Source organism: Manacus vitellinus, unplaced genomic scaffold, assembly GCF_001715985.3.
Source record: "Manacus vitellinus isolate BGI_N305 unplaced genomic scaffold, ASM171598v3 scaffold_58_pilon, whole genome shotgun sequence".
NCBI classification, from domain to species: domain Eukaryota; kingdom Metazoa; phylum Chordata; class Aves; order Passeriformes; family Pipridae; genus Manacus; species Manacus vitellinus.
In genome coordinates, this window is record NW_021940671.1 from 3458555 (window position 1) to 3476723 (window position 18169).

The 18169-nt window shown below is 45.9% G+C and overlaps 1 protein-coding gene across 1 annotated transcript in view; it reads left to right on the forward strand.

Annotated features, from left to right (window-relative positions):
* FBXW8 (F-box and WD repeat domain containing 8) overlaps positions 1–18169 on the forward strand; it is a 52789-nt gene that overhangs the window by 16016 nt on the left and 18604 nt on the right. The window contains exons 5-7 of the mRNA XM_018081982.2: positions 8180–8337; positions 16037–16233; positions 17692–17901. Of these exons, the coding sequence (XP_017937471.2) occupies positions 8180–8337; positions 16037–16233; positions 17692–17901 (565 nt within the window). The remainder of the gene's footprint in view (positions 1–8179; positions 8338–16036; positions 16234–17691; positions 17902–18169) is intronic.

Genomic DNA, 18169 nt, shown 5'->3' on the forward strand with positions numbered 1-18169 from the left:
AAAATGTACCCAGAGACCCCCAAAATGAGGCTTTTCTTCTCCTGTGCCCACAGTGATGTGTTTTCTTGGTAGAGGAGCTGGTTTAATTAATGCTGGTGCGAGCCTTGATCTAAGTGATGGGAGATTCTTTGCCTTAAAATCAGAATTACTAGAAACACCTTGGCTTCAAGTTCTGCTTTTGTGAGCGTTCATTAAAATGTTTTGCCTGTGATACAACCCTTTGGCTCCTTTCTGTTCCCTTGGTAGGACATTTGCATGCCCTTAATATACAGAAGGTGAGGCAGGCAGAAGTACTTAGGGTGGTGAAATGGTGATTTTGTCAGGGATAACAATGATAAGCTGCAGGAGGGCTACACACTTCCTTAAAAAAAACCCTGCTTTTTAGAGCCATGATTTCCTAAAAAAAGGCCTTGGGAAGGAAGGTGTCAACTCTCTGGAGCTCAGCTTCTGGGAGTGGGCCCCAGATGGACGTGGGTTGATGAATTGGGAAGTCGAGTTCCCGGCAGAGGAGTCTGGGAACTGCTCACAGGGATGCTCAGAACGGGCTCCCTGCGTGCCAAATCTTTCCAGATCCATTTTGGTCCCCGCTAGTCACTTGTGTCACAGCTGCCCTCGTGTCTCCAGCAACCCAAAATAACGTTGGGATGGGATCAGGGAGATGAATTTCCCTCTCCCCGTTCTTCTCCCAGCGTTAGGATTGTTTAAAACCCTGGGTTTGGTTTTTAACCCCGTCTGGTTTTTCTTGTATTTTCTGGTGTAGCTTTCTGCTGCACCATGAAATAGCATAATAAGTGATAAATAATAAAACCATAAAGTAGCAGAAAATGTCCTCTTTGCTATTCCATTTGTATTTCATTTTTGGTCATTGTGTTCTATTTGTGTTCCTTTCTGCTGGGTAAAGTATTTCTTTACTCCATCTCTGCCACTGGACTGTTTTTTCCTGAATCCTTCCCTCCAGGGATCCCTTAGCCAAGCTACCTGTGGCAAAACCAGTGTATCCAAATAACTGGAATGAAAATCTGGAAATGAGGGCAGGAAGGCTTGGGAATTTTGACCTGTATAATCCAGTTTTACTCTGGGAGGCACCTCACCCTGAGCAGTCCATCATTATCCCTCACTTCAGAACAGTATTAAAAAAAAGTCCTACTTATATTTAATTGATATAAATATAATTGATTGATATTTAATGTCACTATTTTTGGTGGTGATTGAGGCACTTCCCAACTTTTCTTGATGAAGAGGTGTTTTGCTATTGAACCTTCTGAGTTACCACTGCCTTCACTTGAGCCTTAGAGGGAAGATGAAGCTGAGGAGCAATTTGAACCAACTTAAAGGCAGTTGGACTTGGGTTTGCATGTTTAATTGGACCTTATTCGTGAGCCTGCTGAGGGGGGCACTGGCTGGATACCTTAATTAACCACAGGAAGGGCTGCTGGGTTGCTTTTGGTGGCGTCAGGATGAAAGCTCTGAGGTGCTCGTTGCAGCAAGACAATGCAAAATACTCATTATTTTACTTGCTTATCAACAGGCACCCGTTTAAACAGGGCTGGGGCTGGAGACTGTTACTTGAGCAAGATTCCTACTGACTTCAATAAAATGCATTGACATTGTAAGGACTTCATAATAAGATCTTTTGAGTATTAACAGATGGTCGCTGACTGCCTGAAACAAAGTTGTTGGGGGTTTTTTTTTTTTGGGTTTGTTGATCACCGCAGGTATCTGGAAACCGAACAGACTTTGCCTTCTGGAAAGCAAACCTGACTGTGAAACAAAGGGGTTTCTCTCTCCATCCCCCTTTTTCCCCGCTGCAAATTCTTTAGAGAAAACGTGGGGGGAAAAGCACAATCTGATTTCTGAGGTGTCTCATCCGAGGGCTTTGGTGCTCAGCCCGACGTGGGGTGGTGAGACCGGCCCTGGAGGGGTGCAGCCAACAAAACTGCCTGACCCCAGCATCCTGTTCCAGCAGAAACCCAGGGATGGTCCCTCTGACCTGCCGTTTGAAGTGAAATTCTGCAGTGCCAGCAGTACAGGAGCCATGAAGGAAAGCAGTTTGTCTTTGCTGCTGCCATGGACCCAATGAGCAGAGCCTCGACTGTTTGGAAAATGTTCCCGTTAACAGTTTTTCTTTTGTGTATTTGTCAGTTTATGTATTAGTTGCAGTTGTACTTTGCACAAACACTAATTAGACAGCCATCAACACTCAGGGCCAAAGGCTTCCTAACAATGCAACTGTGATAGCAGTGTCTTAATTGGTTGAGTATAATTGTCATTAGGCAACGATAAAGACATCTGGGGCTCTGGAGAGAGATCAGCGTCCCCCTCCTCCTCTTCCCCAGATTCGTTCTGGCTTGTGCCATCCAACACAGTTGAGCTTTTTCAGATGAGATTCTGTGTTTTGACCAGTTTCCTGATGTTTTTCTCCTTATGAAATCGTCTGCCTCTTCAGCACCACTTCATTAGAGCCGTGCCCAGCCTCCCTCTCCGCTCCCTCCCACATGTGCTCCACACTCCACCACCTGCTTCCCGGGGACAGCAGCAGCTTTTAACCCCCAGCTCCTTCTGCTTCCACTCACAGGAGAGGGCACGGGGAAAATGTTCATCTCATTATGGCATTACTGCCAGGAAAAAGTAGTCAAAATGCTTTTGATTAGTCAGGAGGTATTTTTATTATAGTTCGTTTGTAGATAACACACGAATTTAATTCTTTCCCCGTTTCTCTCTGCCATGTGCATTCCATCTAGGGTTGCTCCATCCCAGCAAGGTTTTTATGCATGTCTGTAAAGCTTAAGCTGAATTTCCAGGCTAATTTTGACAGCTATAGACATATCTGTCCAGAATTACAGTGCTGGCTTGTTCTTGAGGAGGAGTATATTTAGAAAAATACAACTCTTGTCTTTCTCATGTGTATATACCGAAATATTCCAAAGAACAAGGGCAAAGGGGAGCGTGAGTCCCTCAGAGAAGCTGAGTTATTTGTGTGGAGAGTCTCTGTTGAACATCAGAGAGGGATAACTGTGCCTGTGAGGAGGACAAAGACCCAGAGCTGAGCGCCAGGCGTGGCGCGGATGGAACTCCGGGGAAGGGGGATCGGGAGAGGGGGGATTTGGGGTTGGAAGCAAAACAGTCTTCTTGTTGCTCCCTGTTGTGCTCAGGAGAGCAAGACTTGGAACAGCCCTCGAAATGAAGTAAAGCAGGTGTGGTCTCTTCTGTTGGCTTATTTTAGGTTTTGGGGTTGGTTTGTTGGGTTTTCTCAGTGCAAGTGTCTTATGTGAGATATTGAAGTATTTACCTGCCACTGCAATAACCATCTCATGGCACCTGTCAGGGGGAAAACACAGCAGCTGAGTGCTGTTGGTATCAGAGCAAATAGTGTATTCATTGTTGGATTAAACAGGAAGGGAGTTTTGAGTTGTTTGGGGTTTTCTTTTTCACTCCAGCAGAGAGCTAAGTGAGCATTTCATAACCATCCTGGTAGAAATATCAGTGAGTGAATGGGTTTGGAGTACTGTGCATGTTCTTGGGCAGAAGGCTTGCATCTGTGGTTATTTCATTGAGTAATCCAAAAGAGATTTTCAGGGCAAAATGTAAAAGTTGTGATAGAAATGAATAGAAATCCTGAAATTACCTAGAAACAGGCTCTGTGAAGTGCAGCATGTTCTTCTCCCCAGCCATCTACACTGACAGGGCAGATTTGCCAATTATCTGCCATAGAGCAGCCTTTTTATTTATTTATTTATTTATTTTTACAGCAAGGCAACGCTTTAATAGTTTAAAAGCCTTTTGTTGTGGTTACAAATTGAAAGTGTGCTGCTCTTTACAGCAGCATTAAAAGCTGGGGGAGTTGAACCATCAGATTTTCTTAGTTCTGAACTGGATTCACCTGGGTTTGAAAACATTCCAGGTCAGTGCTGGTCCAGTCCCAGTGTGTGCTGGAAAGGGGCCCGTGGGGAGATAGTTTGTGTCTCCCATTTTCCCAGCACTGGTCCCCTGCCCAGTCCTAGATCTCCACTCATGTTTCCAGCATGGTCTTGTGACACCCCTCCAAATCCTTGAGGGATTGGCTGGGAAGGGTGGGAATGGTGGTGTGGAGTGGGAAATGGAGTAAGAGGGATGCAGGAAGGATGGGGCAGTGAAGGTTTAGTCCTGAGGAACACAGAGCACTTGTCCTGTGCTGGGAGTGCTGGGATTGCTGGACAGACACCTGAAGGTAGGTTTGGGTGCTTGCAGGGTTCTCCTGGCACAGACACTGCTCCCTGTTCTGTGCCACGACAGAAATGGAGGGAGCACCCTGTTATGGGTTGTTCTGCAGCATCTGAACCCCCTGGAGCACCCCTGGGTGCTGGGACAAGCACAGACAGTGCTCCCTGTTCTCTGCCATGACAGAACTGGAGGGAGCACCGTGTCCAGGACCCTGTCCTGGGTCGTTCTGCAGCATCTGAACCCCCTGGAGCACCCCTGGGTGCTGGGACGAGCTCGTGTGTTCACAGGGCCTGGCTGCAGGTGGGAGAGCAGAGTGGTTTCATGGTTCAGAAGTGAGAGCTCTCCAGCACGTGCTCATCTTGGGAGACAGAGGAGTGAGGATGAGGGGGCTGCAGGGTGGGCTGATGCAGAGCCCCCTGAGCAGAGCCAGGTCCCAGCAGCAGCACGTCAGAATTTGGGTCAAATTGATGTCAAACTGCTGGGCAGAAGCGTTTGGTTCTGTTCCAGCTTGAGCTCAGCCTACAGGTGGTTCTTCATGAGCAAAGAACAGCTCAAAACTAAGTTTTGACATGGTTGAATTCTGAGATAAAATTAATTTAAGCATTTACCGTGGTGCTGTGGTGTTGGATTTTTAATCCCAGAATTGCAGCATTATTTTTTGTGCTTGGTAGAGTGTCCTGAGCCCTGGATCCCTCGTGTTCTGTGCTGTGTAGGGAACCCAGATGGAGTGAGCTCAGGGGATTATCCAGCCCTGTGCCTCTCCTCTATTCTTGGCATTGTCTTCTCCATCTCAGTCTTCCTTTTATAAATAAGAAATATATCTATATATCCCTTGACTGGACTATGTGAGAGCTACACTAGGAGGAGATGCTGTTCTTCCTTATTTACTTAGGGATGACAACAAACATTCTGTCAGTTCTGTCAATTCTACCAGTATTTTATGTCTCCCTCGAAATTCACTTCTCAGGGTCACTTAGGGACAAGAGAATTTTGGCTTCCCTTGGGAATAATCTGCTGCTCTTGGCATTTAGGAGAAGCTTGAAAACACGACCCCAACCAACTGCTAACACAAGGAAACGAAAATCAGCTCAAAATTAAAATGCTTCCAGAATGTCTTGTGTGCCTGGTGTTGAAGGGGACTGCAGCAGATCCGTGCAGTTCCCTGCCCTGTTGTGTTTTATCTCCCAAATTTAAATTGGAACGAGCCCTTCCCAGTTTTTCAGACTGAAGATATTTGTTGTGAACGGATCTGGACTTGCTTGTCCGATCCAACAGGAGACATTTTGCTTTGGGGAAGCTTCTTGCTTGATCTGTCCTTTTTTTTAAAGTGGTGCTGCTGTAAATTGGAAAGGAAAGCAGGATTCTGGAGAAGGAGGAAAAGGGAGAAGTGCTGTCCCACCCTGTTCTCCCATTTCCTTCTGTCTTGCCCTGTAAAGCCCCGGCAGAGGCACCAGGTGACAAGGACACCCTTCCCCTCCCCTCCTGGGCAGTGCAGAGGATTCATGTGCATCCCTGTGTCTCTCTGCCTGACAGGTTTCACCTCCCCCTTGGGCACTTGAATTAGTTGTATAAATTGGAGCATTTTCACCCAGAGCTGTTGGGAGTGACCTGATCCAGAGCACCTGGATCCAGAGCGTGGCCCTGCCCAGGGAACTGGGTACCTGAGTGCAAGCCCAGCACCCTCTAAACCTTTGTGAACCACTGTCCTTCCCCTCCTGTGTAAATAACTCTCTGATCTTCCTCATTCCTAACCACCAGACAGCCATTCCTAACCACCAGACCTTGGGGGTTTGTAAGAATCATTCTTTTGTCACACTTTTCCCCCAAAAAGTCAGGATGTGACAACAAATCCGACAGAGGAGGAAGCACCTTTGATTTTCCAAAAGAATCCAGGTATCATCTATGGCAGAAAAAGAGTGAGCCTCTGACAGTGTTGTCACAGTTCTGTCAAAACTGATCTAAGTAATTATTGAACTGTTCCAAATGGCTGTTGAACTGTGGTCTTTGACCAGTTCTAGAAGAAGCTTCTCCTCTGTTTTGCCTGCAGTGTTTTTTTTTTTCCTCTAATAATATGTTATGTGGGCTTAGGTGACCCAGAGCAGTCAACCTCTTGCTTGCTGAACATTCATTCATTTGGATATATTCAGTTTTATCTGAGAAGTTTCGTTCTTTTTTCATTTTCTCATTGACAAACTGATGCTAAAGTACAGTTTTTGTGATATTTTGGTGAGCCTTCTGCGAAGATAAAAGCCTCAATTTTAAAGACAACGCTTAGTTGAATTAATTAATTAGTCTTCAGAGACATAGGTAAATCTGCTCTGTTGCTGAGGCATTGAGAAATTTCTTTCTATAAAGAGCAGTAGGTTGGGTGGGTGCTTGTATGTCCTTGGATAAATGCTCTGATTCAACAGCCTTTCCCTGGCACCACCACAGTCACAAATCTTTAAGGACTGGAAAGAGGCAGTTTGAAGTTTTGCCATGATGTAATTTGGGCTTGTTACTGATCACCTTTTCTTCTGCTGAGCCCTCTCTCCTTGCATGTTAATACTGAGTTGGTAACCTGTGGTAGCTCAGCTGTGTGGCTCTTACAGCTCCAGTTTACCTGCCTTGGTAGCCTTGGTGCCACACTCAATAAAAGGGAATAAAATGAGCAAAAGTGGGTGGATTTGTACATAGAGGGAGTGACCAGTGGGAGGATCATTCCAGGAACTGTAAATGGAGTTGGGTTTTAAGATATTTTTTGTTTCCTCCTCCCTTCTCCTGCAGCTCCTCTCCTTTCTGCTGAGCCCTCTTTCAGTGCATGTTAATACTGAGTTGGTAGCCTGTGGTAGCTCAGATGTGTGGCTCTTGTAGCTCCAATTTACCTCTCTTTGTAGCTTTAATTCATAAATAGGGAGTAAAATGTGCAAAGTTGATGGGCTTGTTCACAGGGGATCAGTCCAGGAGCTGTAAATGGTGTTGGGTTTTAAGACACCTTTTGTTTCTTCCTCCCTTCTCCTGCAGCTCCTCTCCTTTCTGCTGAGCCCTCTTTCACTGCATGTTAATACTGAGTTGGTAACCTGTGGTAGCTCAGTTGTGTGGCTCTTGTAGCTCCAATTTACCTGTCTCTGTAGCTTTAATTCATAAATAGGGAGTAAAATGTGCAAAGTTGATGGGCCTGTTCACAGAGGATCAATCCAGGAGCTGTAAATGGTGTTGGGTTTTAAGACACTGTTTTTTCCACCCTTCTGCAGCTCCTCTCCTTTCTGCTGAGCCCTCTTTCAGTGCATGTTAATACTGAGTTGGTAACCTGTGGTAGCTCAGTTGTGTGGGTCTCACAGCTCCAATTTACCTGTCTTGGTAGCCTTAGTTCAATAACAGGGAGTAAAATGTGCAAAGTTGATGGGCCTGTTCACAGAGGATCAGTCCAGGAGCTGTAAATGGTGTTGGGTTTTAAGACACCTTTTGTTTCTTCCTCCCTTCTCCTGCAGCTCCTCTCCTTTCTGCTGAGCCCTCTTTCAGTGCATGTTAATATTGAGTTGGTAGCCTGTGGTAGCTCAGTTGTGTGGCTCTTGTAGCTCCAATTTACCTCTCTTTGTAGCTTTAATTCATAAATAGGGAGTAAAATGAGCAAAGTTGGTGGGCTTGTTCACAGAGGATCAATCCAGGAGCTGTAAATGGTGTTGGGTTTTAAGACACTGTTTTTTCCACCCTTCTGCAGCTCCTCTCCTTTCTGCTGAGCCCTCTCTCCTTGCATGTTAATATTGAGTTGGTAACCTGTGGTAGCTCAGTCGTGTGGCTCCAATTTACCTGTCTTGGTAGACTTGGTGCCACATTCAATAAAAGGGAATAAAATGAGCAAAGTTGATGGGCTTGTTCACAGGGGATCAGTCCAGGAGCTGTAAATGGTGTTGGGTTTTAAGACACCTTTTGTTTCTTCCTCCCTTGTCCTGCACTACCTGTCAGATGCTTTGGGATGAGTAACAGCCTTCTTTTGCAGATACACCTCAGGAGAAGTGAGGCTGTGGGACACTCGCACCTGGGACTACACAGCCCCCATCCTGGAAGCCGTGCCCGGCGCTGGCGAGGCTGGCCCGCGGCCACACGTCTCCTTTGTGAGGATAAACAGCTCCCTGGCTGTGGCAGCTCACGAGGACGGTGAGGAACCACAACTCTCCTCCCTATTAAAGACAGGGAAAAAAAACCAACCAAACCAAAACAAAAAAACAACAACCAGGCTTTACAAAAATGAAGCAGCTGTGCTCAGCTTTTTGTGTGTCTGTAATCCTGTGTATCCACACACACACACACACACACACACACACACACACACTCTTGCTTTTATGTGAGAAAGTTGGCCAATAACCCTAAATGCATTAGGAGGCATTGGAACACAGCACCCATTAAAACTGAGCTTTAATTCCTACTGGAGCTGCTACACAAAGCTTTGAGTGCCAGGCTGTAGTCCAGCCAAGCTATCTTAAGCAAATAACTTGTTTTGCTATAAAAATATTAAATATTCTTCCACCAGCCTTCTCCTCTGTCCAAAACTCCCTTGGGGTGCTGTGGAGCTTTGTTATGGGAATGGTGGTAAACTTGCATGTCTGATTAATCCACATCCCTCTCCCTCTTGGCTCAGTGTGTGGATGCACTGAAGTATTGTTTGTGGTGGGTTATTATATACTTTGATACAGAGAATAAAAGCCTTGACCTAATATTTACTGAAGCCCTCGTAAAATCCTGGTTGTATGCATTGTTTTAAATATCCTCAGAGGTTTTACATAATGGACAAGAAGAGCCAAAGACCAACATCTTCTGGATGTGGGAACAGCAAATAAAAAAAGTCAGGTTTGGACAGTGCTGACCGACTGGGATCCTGAGCTGAGGGGCTCAGGCAGAATCAACTCCTGTCATCTTTCTTTAAAATCTGTAATTTGACACTTAAAATATCTCCTGGGTATAAATAAAGCATACTTAGAGAGCTTTGTACACATACTGCCTTTGATCCTGGCATTTCTACAGCTGAAAACAAAACTAGGGATGGATACTGCAAACCGAATTTTATTTTAAAAGTAAATTAAATGCTGTATGTGTTTTAAGATCATCAGCATCCTTAGCTGTGTTTCTAGCTTGGATCACGTTAGAATGGTTTTCTGTGCTAAAAATTGTTGATTTTTCCACACTTTCTGACAACAGCAGATCTGGTGTCGCTCATCTAAGATTATTTACTCGAGTCACAGGAATTATGACACAGTGATAGTTTAAAATGATGGCTTTTTGTCCAGTCTGCCAAACAACAACTAGCAGAGGGTCTTTTGTTTGTTTTCTAGTTTCCCACTGCCTAATCTAATAATTTGTCTGGGTTTTTTTGCCTGTCATACTCCTCGTTGTCAGCGCTGTGACTGAACTAGTTTGCATAAAGCTCGGCGTCCTTTCTTCTTCTGGGTAGAAATTTTAATAGGCTCCATGATATGGCAGTGACTCTGATTCGAGGAGCCTGGTCAGAATAGATTAGTTTCTATGGGAATAGGGAATTCTAAAGCCTCATTTTAGAAATGTTTACTAACTGCAAGCTGGAAGCACATATTTACAATTTGGTGGAGGGAGTTGTTTTGAATTCGGGGAGGGCGAGGACGACTTTGAAGATAATGTGTTTGATTGTTCTTTGTTGTACTTTTCCAGCTCCCCTTTTTTCTCTTTGTTTGTAAGTTTGACTAGCACAGAGAAACCATCTGGTAGTGTTGGAGGTGGTGCTGTCAGGCACAGTCTAGACTTTCCCTGTCGAATCCCTGGCTCCCAGACTCGTCCCGATAACATCAGCTTCTCCCAGTTCAGCAGAGCTCACGCAGAGATGTCCTTGGCACCCGATCACAGGGAAGAGCTCAGGCAGATCCTGCTCACCCCATGCCTGCCTCACAGCCCTGCTTTGCCTCTTCCCCAGCAGCAAACACTTCCCAAGGCACGGGAAGTGGAGCAAGGAGAAGGCTCTGCCTTGCCGGGATGCCCGCATCCAAAGGGGCTTGTAACTCCGCTAAGGAAAAGCGGAATTTTGGGGCTCCTGAGCGTTTCTGGCGGTGCCAACCTGCAAGAAACAAGCTGCAAGGAGAGGGAAATGAGAGGGAAATGGATGGGGAGCAAATGAAGTTCCCCGTGCCCGTGCCAGCGCTCAGCGGGGGCACTGGATGTACACCTGGGGCAACGGGACTTGGCAACTCGATCCACAGTTGTGATTTTTGAATTCCAACCCACTGGCCTCATATTTCTTCTGCCTTGTTTCCTATTGTCAGCACTGGCAGCCCTCCAGTTTGATTTTACCACTAATTGTGTTGCACGTTACCGAACTGAAATGAATCAAATCAAAATGCTTTTTCCTGGAGCATTAGATAAAGCAGGCGAGGGTTCTGGGTAATGAGCAGATGCTGCTAATGCAGGGACAGGAGAGGCCTTGCCAGGACTCCATCTGCTCCATGCTTGCCTGGCTTTGGCTGGGAGCCACAGCTTTTGGGAAACAGCAGTCTGCTTTAGCCATGGCTCTCCCCCCTGCGCTCTGGAGTTTCATAGTTTGACTGGGGAACAATGTGCTGCAGCAAGAGAACATCCTTTTTGGATTCTTCCCTTTAAACACCGTGTCCGTCCTCATGTAGGCACAGCAGGGAGGTGCCCCACTTGCTGCCTTTTGTGGAGTGCTTGGAGACCCACTGGCAGGGCTTGGTGGTCCTTCCCAAGCTGCAGGGCAGCTCCATGGAGCACAGGAAGGTGGCTGCTGTGGGATCAGCAGTGCTCCTGCTTGCTGGCAGGCTCCAGGAGGGGAATTTTGGCACTGCTCCTTTTTGGGACTTCTGGAAACCTGCTGTCTTGTCCATTCTGGTGCCCTCAAAGCTGCCTGGGGGGTGTTGTCCCTTCTGTGCCCTCTTTGCAAGAAGTGGAGTGGTGGGTTTGGTGGCAGGACATGCCCTAGGAGAGCAGGAGCAGGGACAGACTGGCTCAGAGGAAGGGAGAAGTGAGGGACACTGCAGGATCTTTATTCCCGTTGGATATAGGTGGCTGTGGGTGCAAACATGTGGTTTGGGTAGGTGGTGTGTGATTTCCCACCACAGTCATGGGAATTCTGCCTCTTGCATCCCCAAGTTGGGAATGAAATACTCTCTGTCTTGCCTGTACTTTCTCTGAGGGGCTGTCCAGGGTGGAAATCCCTGTGAGGAGGGGGGTGGAGATAAAACCTGGCAACACTGGGAGGAAAACGGTGTGGTAATGGTGATGTGAGGACAAGACTTATCACAGGGGTCTGATCTCTCATAAGCACCTGCTGGAAGTCAAAATAAAATGTAAAAAGTTAGTTAAGGAACTCCAAAGATCTGCTGAGGGTAAAGTGAATCCTCTGACTAGAAATGGTTGGGGAAAAACTCAAAATTCACAAGAAGTTTTGATACTCCGGGCTGGTGCTCATTTCCACCTCAGTTCTTTTACTGTTTGTACTTCTTAGGCTCATGATATGCCTGAAAAATATGAGGAGATAAATTCACCTTCTCAGTTTGAAGGAAAAACCCTCCTGTAAGGAGTCATAAAGTCAAAAAATACCTTGAGTTGGAAGGGACCCACAAGGATCGAGTCCAACTCCCAGGTGTTTTCAAAAGGCAAAAAAGAGTTTTATTTCATTTAAATGAAGTTAGAAAGGGCAAAACCACAACTCTCAAACAGGAACAACGTGGAGGTGATGTGAATTAAGCAGCTTCTGGCCTTCCCACAGAGCTGTGATTAGAAGCTGAAGTGAAAACCATGAGCAGATTTGGATTCCCTGCTCCAGCACCGACAAAATCGTGTCTTTGCTTATTTTTCTTTGTGTTTGGTTTTGGTTTTTTTTTTTCAGATAATACACATGTAAACTGCTTTACATCTTTCCCAAGGCTGACAGCAGCCACTAGCTGACAGCAAATGCCTGTCTTAATGTGGAAGAGCTGATGCAACGGGTCATGAGGGTCAGGGCTGGGATGTTCCACCCCGAGATCCAGCCTTGCCTCCCTCCCTCCCTGAGCAGGGAGCCCAGGTGGGCACCTCTCCTCTGCTGTGCCCAGCTCAGGAGGAGCTCTGAGGGGCCTCTATTGCCCTGCCAAACACAGCCACTGTAATATTTACAAATGAGATTTCACTCTGTTTGCCTCTGTGTTTGTGCTGCCTCTCCTCCCCGACGGAGGATTAGAGGATTTTCTAGGAAAAGAAATACTTTTTTTTTTATTATTATTATTATTGATTCTGTGGTAAGTGTGTTGCCTGCACTACGTGAAAATAGATGTAAAAAAGCAGCTTGGAGGATGTCTTTTGGGCTCCCAGCTGCAAAGAGGAGACTCGTGGAGAGAGAAGAGCCTCCAGCCATCCACCTTTGATACAGCAAGAGGCTGATACCTCCTAAATTTGGAGTAAAGTTTGGAGTTCAGTCAGGATCAACAGTGCACTTTGTGAGGGTCAGCAGGCTCATGGTCAGTGTTTTATCCAAATACTTTCCAATCTGGAGCGAATTGCAATAAATGGACCTTTCATCAGGCCACAGTTCAGCAATATATTGGATTAGAAGTTGAATTCTTTGTCTGATCTGGGACACAGAGGGATAAACAACAAGGCTGGTGCAGTGACTGTCAAGTGTCAGTGGTTGCACTGCCTTGTCTCCTTGAGCCAAGACCAAATCTAAGCGAGCTGGAAAGCCTGAATCGTTCTGGGGAGTTATTGTTGGAGTTCAGTTGGAACAACCACAGATTTTAGTGAGCTGTGGCAACACTGCTGATCCTGACTTAGTGACTTCCTAACACTTCTGAGGCTTCAGTGCTAAAAAAATAAAGGGACAGTGAATGTTTGCAACCTGAACTTCACCTTAGCAGAGAAATTACCTTGGAAATGAAGTGCTGGAGGCAGGAACAGGGACTGTGGAGAGCAGTGATCTCATCTGACTGGTAAATCTTAGCCCTGATTTCTTTGATGTTGCCACACTAATAACTTTAAACTGTCACGTGGAGGGTTTTTTTTGCTCTTACACAAACGTGATGGACTGGTGCAGAGCCTGGTGTGCTCATAAATACATGTGGCTGTGTCTGCAGTGAAATGCAGAATATTCTGAGTAGCACCTGTAGCTTTACCTCTTGATAAATCCCGTGGAGTGGTGCTTTTTCTGTGGAAAGCTGGATAATGTTTTCCTGCTCTCATGCAGGAGTTGGACTCGATGATCCTTGTCAGTCCCTTCCAACTCAGGATATCCCACAAACTTTCCTTTTTACTCCTTCATTACATGTGAATTTGTCACTCGGGTTTTTGGTATTACCAGGGATGTTTCCACCATGTTGTGTGTCAGATTTTGCACACACTGTGCTTGCCTGATAACATTTTGTGCTATTTTGGACAGATTTTGCTATTGAACATCTGGTTGCAACCAAAAATACCCGTCTTGAAACCATTTTATTATTGCAGGAGCCATTTCCACCGTTGTCTCTTTTTGTGATGTTTGACATGCAGTAATAATAATAATAGTAATAATAATAATAATAATGACTTGTTACCCAAAATTAGAGAGCAGAACTCTGAATTCTGGGTTTCCCAGTTTGCTCCTGTGGTCAGAAGAGGGTTCTTTGACTTCAATGTGGGGGGTTTTTTTGCATTTTCCAGAACTTTCATCCTTTAATACACCGCTGAAAACAGCGAAATGCTCATCACAGATGTTTGTAAACAAAAGGCTTCACTGAAAGCAAATCAACATCTTTTTTCCCCCCTCAGAAAAGTGGTTTTTAACTGGGATAAATATTCTACAAAACCAAAACTGAAAATCCTCCAGCCTGGAGGAGCTTGGCAGGGATACCCATGGGCTGCCCAGAAATTCCAGGTCTGACATCCATGATCTGAGATCCCCACAGGGTTTTATCACTGATAGGGGTTGATCTCTCTGTTTCTGACCTGTTTTCTCCCCTTTTTCTATCCTGGAGATGAGACTTTGTTTTAGGGCAGGCCGGGAGGTGCCTCAGTCGTGCTGCAGAGGGGAGGGAGCCTGTGCTGCCCATTTGGATTTGTTAACTGGTTTTAGGCTAAGTGGGAGCAATACAAGCTCCCAGTCTGGTTTTCCAACCCAGTTCAGCAGTTATTTACCTTTCAAGCAATTAACATAATTACCATTATGCTAAGAAGTAATTTTGGGAAGTTCTGCTCCGAGCCCTTACGGCTCCATCGGGACAGTTTTAGTCGGGACTTATCTTTTTGATGGAAGCCTAATTGCAGTTTTGGCTTTGTGTAAACAAACAGAGGCAGCTAATTGTTTAGGCAAATAGCAGATTAATTTAAATATTCATCCCTAATAAAACAAAAATGGTCCCCATTATGGTGCTCATTCCCATGGTGAGGAACATAAATATTCAGGGGGAGTGCCATTAGACAGGGATCTTAAGGATTATCTGCATTATTTCACATCGGTAGCACTTTCCAGATACCAAATAATCTTTACAAAAGCGAGCATAAATCAATTTAAACTCATTTAGATACCATTTCACTATGTGCAGTTTCATTACCACACTCTTGCTTCACCTCCTCTGGGACTGGGGGGGGTGTTTGCACACTGGCATCGGTGCCCATCCCCAGCTGCCTGTCGGGGCTTTTATGTCTCCTTTGAAGGAAGAGCTGCCATTAATCATTTCATCATTAATGCCTGAGTCGAGGGAAGGCTTCTCCAGCCCTTCCTCAAGATTGCTTCTCCCTTAATTCAGTGCAAAGGTGGCCCAGAAGGCTCCAGTTCCACCCAGCCCTTCTGTTCCCTCATCCGCTCCGAACTGCCTCGGGTTGCTCTTACTCAGATTATGGCTTTAATGCAGCAGCATTTTAAATAGAATATGGGGGGTCCCTGCTGGGAAAAATGCCATCAGAAATATGTTGTGTTTTGACTTCACTCCTGTATCCTTTGGGATTTGTACTCTTTTTGAATCACAGAATCTCTTGAGCTGGAAGGGACCCCCAAGGACCATCGAGTCGAGCTCCTGGCCCTGCACAGGACAGCCCCCAAAATCACACCACGTGCCACCAGTTCTTCTGCATTTTCTGTTTTCCCACAGCATCAGGATGAGGAGTTTTGCTGCTGGTTGTAAACTGTTGAAAATGGTGTTAAAATCCCTGACCTGTGCGTGCAGAGCTTCGGATTCCTCACTTTTAAAACTTTTCTGGGTGCAAAGCAAAGTGACTTAAATTTGAGCGTGGGTCTGCCCTTGGTGGTTTTTTGTGGTACTTGAGGGTGTGTTTGTAGTAGAACAAAAATTTGGGTGGCTGTTTATTCTGATCTTCTCCAAACATGGAAATGTGAGGGAAATCAAGGAGTCTTCCTCAGGGTAGATCCTGTTATTGGAAAGTCAAAAATTAGGGAATCACAGAGAGCAACAGAGCCTGGAATCAGAGATTCATGGGATGGTTTGAGTGGGAAGGGACCTTGAAGCTCATCTCATCCCACCCCCTGCCATGGGCAGGGACACCTCCCATTATCCCAGGTTGCTCCAAGCCCCGTCCAACCTGGCCTTGGACACTTCCAGGGATCCAGGGGCAGCCACAGCTTCTCTGGGCAACCTGTGCCAGGGCCTCCCCACCCTCCCAGGGAAGAATTTCTTCCTCAGAAAACTGCTCTAAACCTTCAGCTTAAGGCCAGAGCACATACAGTTTCCCCTGAACCTGTTTTGTGGCTCAGAGGCAGCACAGCATCCCAAAGTTCTGCTTCCCTGCCCTGCAGTCTCCTCTCTGTACATTCCCTTTTTTTCAGGCCATGGATTTGAACTCACCCCTTTAAATGCTGTGGGAAAGCCTCGTTAAGTCCTGAGATGACCCCCACTGGTTCTTTTTTGGTGCCCAGGAACTGTCAGCGTTTGGAACCTGCTGCTGGGGCGGGGGCCAATCCATCATTACCAGCACAACCAGAGGATCCAGGCCCTGGCCCTGGGGCCGGAGGGCTCAGCCGTGGCCACGGCGTCGGGCTTCGAGGTCAAGGTGGAAACCCCCGAGGACAGAGGGTTCTGGCAAACCACAGCAACCTTTGAAATCCAGAAACTGGTGAGTCCCCAGCCTGCTCAGCTTCCCTCCAGGAGCTCCTGATCCAGTGATTCTTTCTGGTGCAAGCTAAGAGGGGTCTTGTAGAACTCTTCCTGAACTAGAGAACAGCCTTATCAGCTGAGGGTTCTGGCTTTGGAGCAGGTTAATGGATGAGCCTTTCAGCACTGAAGAGCAAGGGTGAAATGCTGGCTTAGGCTATGAGTGAAAATGAACCCGAGTCCATATGGTGCAGGAGGTTGGCTGGCTTTAATTATTTTTTTTTTTTTTCCCCTGTCAACATTAGGTTGGCTCATTTTGTAAATCAGTTTTCTCGCATAGAATTGGAGCTGAAGCTCCAGGTCTCATTCCAGATCAGCTCTGTCTGATTAATTCTGAGGCAGGATATTGCAGGAGAGCTAATAGTATCACTTGTGAAGCTGGAACTCTTCGGGTTGCACCTTCTGTCAACTGAAGTTTTTGAGACTGTTTTAATTAAAAATCAAAAGCTGTCCCGTTCTCTCAAGTTTTATTGTGTCTCAGAGTACCAACTTTTCTTTGGTAGGGGAAGGAAGTGCAGGGGAATAATTGAGTACTGCAGCCCCTCTGCCATTGCAGGAAGCTGAGTGCACAGCTAAGGAGTGTGAAGGGATTTAAACCACCCCTGATTAATCCCCTCTTCCAAAGCTAAGTCAGCCTTGCAGTGCTTAAAATATTTGGGGATTTTGTTGATTTAAGAGGTTTTCCAGTAAAACCACCACTGTAGTTGAATCCATTTTTTGGATCTTGCTTGCTGTGACAAGTCAGTTTGTCCTGTGGGACACACAGATTCCACACTATCTTCCAAGACTGGGTTAGAAATCAACTGTTCAGGAGTTTAAACCCTTCCCACGGTGAGACTTTTCAGCTGTATCTTCATTATTTACTGAAATGGGAAGAGCAACATCCTCATGGTCTCGTGACAGAGGATTTGGGAGCTGGCATTTGGGCTGTCCTAGAGGGATGTGATGTCTCTGTTATAGGGTAACCCTACATGATTGCAGGGTAAACATCAACTGTTCCAATTCCATGTGAGTTGTATCGATGTGTTTCCTCTTCTGGAGCACCTTATTCACATTCCAGCCACAATATTTCCTTTGTGTGCTTTAATCTGTGGCTTCTCTGTCCTTCAGCTGATGAGTGTGTTAAGTTTTGCTCCTTTCTCTGATGTGACATTTTGGGATGTTTTATTGTAATGTGCTCTGATTAGGTGTGGTTTTTTTTAATGGACTCATTCTAAAGACTGTGAGCTGAATTTCATCATAGGAGCTAAACTTGCAGAAATTCAGAAGTAAAATTGATTCTCGGTCTTTGTCTGAAGTTAACCCATAATTGGGATGACACAGGACATAACACATGGGTAGTTTGCTCAGTTCAGCCAGTGGCAGTGATAATATAGAAGAATTTGTGATGTATTAAAAATAAAAAGTCTGCTCTTTTCAGGTCAGCTTCCTTAATCTGGTTCCAGATGTTACGGGGAGCCCAGTGGCAGTGGCAGCTGCAGAGGACATTGTGTATCTCCTGAAAGCAGAAGATCCTGGCAAAATCCTGCACTCTGTCTATGGCCAGCCTGTCACCTGTCTGGATGTGTCTGCCCATGAAGCTGCCTTTGGGATCAAAACCTTTGGCTGGTTGTTGAATGAGCCCAACCAGGTATTTAATTCTCTTTTGGTAAGATTTTTATACCTTCGTCGTTAACAAAGGGAAAAAAAGAGTTCATGTTGCTTGAGCACTTCCTTCCCTGCTCTCCAGCTTTCAGCAGGAGAGGGAAGACATTCTTTTATGCAATAATTTGATGTTTTTGTGTGTTCTCCTCCTGGGCTGAAGGGAGGGATTATTATTCAGCCAACTGTAAACCCTTTTCAATCTCTGCTCCTCAGCAGGGCCCAGCTCGCCTGGTTTATGCTGCATCGGTGGCATC